The following is a 1,509-nucleotide window of genomic DNA, read 5'->3' as shown; positions in this document are numbered from 1 at the left end:
CTTCCATCCAAATACATTCTTCCTCATCACGCAGTCATTAAGGACTCATCCAGTCATCCATTACGTATTGTCTTCAACGCATCTCACATGAGTTCAAATAATGAATCCTTGAACAATGCAATGTATGTTGGGCCCAAACTCCAACGAGATGTTGGCGATATCATCCTCAATTTTCGTCTGAATGCTATAGCACTATGTGCCGATATTCGTCAAATGTATCGGGCTGTAATTCTTCATCCGGATGATCGCTGCTATCAGCACATCTTTTGGCGCTTCCATTACCAGGAGCCTATTCAAGAATTGGAACTGAAACGCCTGACCTTTGATTTTGGCCCTGCCAGCTATTTAGCCCAGAAATGTCTTCACATGCTTGCTGATGCTGAATATCAGAAATATCCCGCTGCCTGTAACTCCATAAAATTTGACTCCTATGTTGATGATATCTTGACCGGATGTGACACTGTTGAAAATTGTCAGCAATTGCGAGCTGACCTCACATCAGTCCTGGCATCAGGTGGGTTCCAGTTAAAGAAGTTCTCGAGTTCCTCACCCGAAGTGCTCTCTGACATCCCACCAGAAGACCAAGAGCAAACACTATTATTGCATGATAGTACTATCAAGGTACTTGGATTACGTTGGGAACCTAAACATGACACCTTTTGTTACAGCATTGAGATAAAGGCACCTGATAACCCAACAAAGAGGACTATTTTGTCTAACGTGGCCTCAGTATTTGATGTCAATGGGTATGTAACTCACCTAGTGATTTTTCTTAAAATACTACTCCAAAAAATCTGGCTTCTCAAAGGTGGTTGGGATGAACCATTACCATCAGATCTACTCAATGAATGGCAAACCTTTGTCAAACAGGTTCCATGCATCACTGATCTCAAGATTCCCCGCTACATATCTGATGTGAATGCCATCTCGTTTGAAATTATTGGATTCTCCGATGCTTCAAGTGTTGCCATGGCAGCAGTTGTATACCTACGAGTGCAATTACCTGATGGTCAAGTACAAGTCAATCTACTGCGAGCAAAGTCAAAGGTTGCACCAATCAAGCCAGTCACCATTCCTCGACTAGAATTGTCAGCTGCTCATTTGCTGATCAAGATTATTGATACCCTAACTTCATTCAGTAATTCCATCAAAATTGCAGGAATCACTTGTTTTACTGATTCTTCCACCGTGCTTGCCTGGTTACAGACTCCTCCTTACAAACTGAAAGTTTACGTTGCCACTCGTGTTGCAGCCATAACTGATGTGGTATCTCCATCCAAGTGGAGACATGTACCCACATCCCAAAACCCAGCTGATCTTGCTACTAGAGGCCTATTACCTTCTCAAGTCATGGAAAGCTATGATTTCTGGTTCCATGGCCCAGAATTTCTGAAGGAAAACTGTTCTGCTTGGCCTGACCTACCTATTGTGCCATCACTAGAAACTCTCCCAGAAACTAAACCAAAGGTGGTTCTCTTAGCTGAACACAAGGTACCTGAAATGGTAACC

General features: G+C 42.9%; 1 protein-coding gene across 1 annotated transcript; it reads left to right on the top strand.

The window, feature by feature from the left end:
* Nucleotides 1-87: 87 nt before the first annotated feature.
* Nucleotides 88-1,503, top strand: LOC103522871 (the record flags this gene model as incomplete). Its single annotated transcript, XM_008487958.1, has 1 exon — nucleotides 88-1,503. A coding segment is annotated over exon 1 (1,416 nt), but the record flags the coding sequence as incomplete, so codon positions are not given.
* Between the last annotated feature and the right edge of the window lie 6 nt (nucleotides 1,504-1,509).

The sequence above is a fragment of the Diaphorina citri genome, unplaced genomic scaffold (assembly GCF_000475195.1).
Source record: "Diaphorina citri unplaced genomic scaffold, Diaci psyllid genome assembly version 1.1 scaffold12241, whole genome shotgun sequence".
Lineage (NCBI taxonomy): Eukaryota > Metazoa > Arthropoda > Insecta > Hemiptera > Psyllidae > Diaphorina > Diaphorina citri.
Note: the sequence above shows the minus strand (reverse complement) of the source record. Positions and strands in the feature narration are given on the sequence as shown.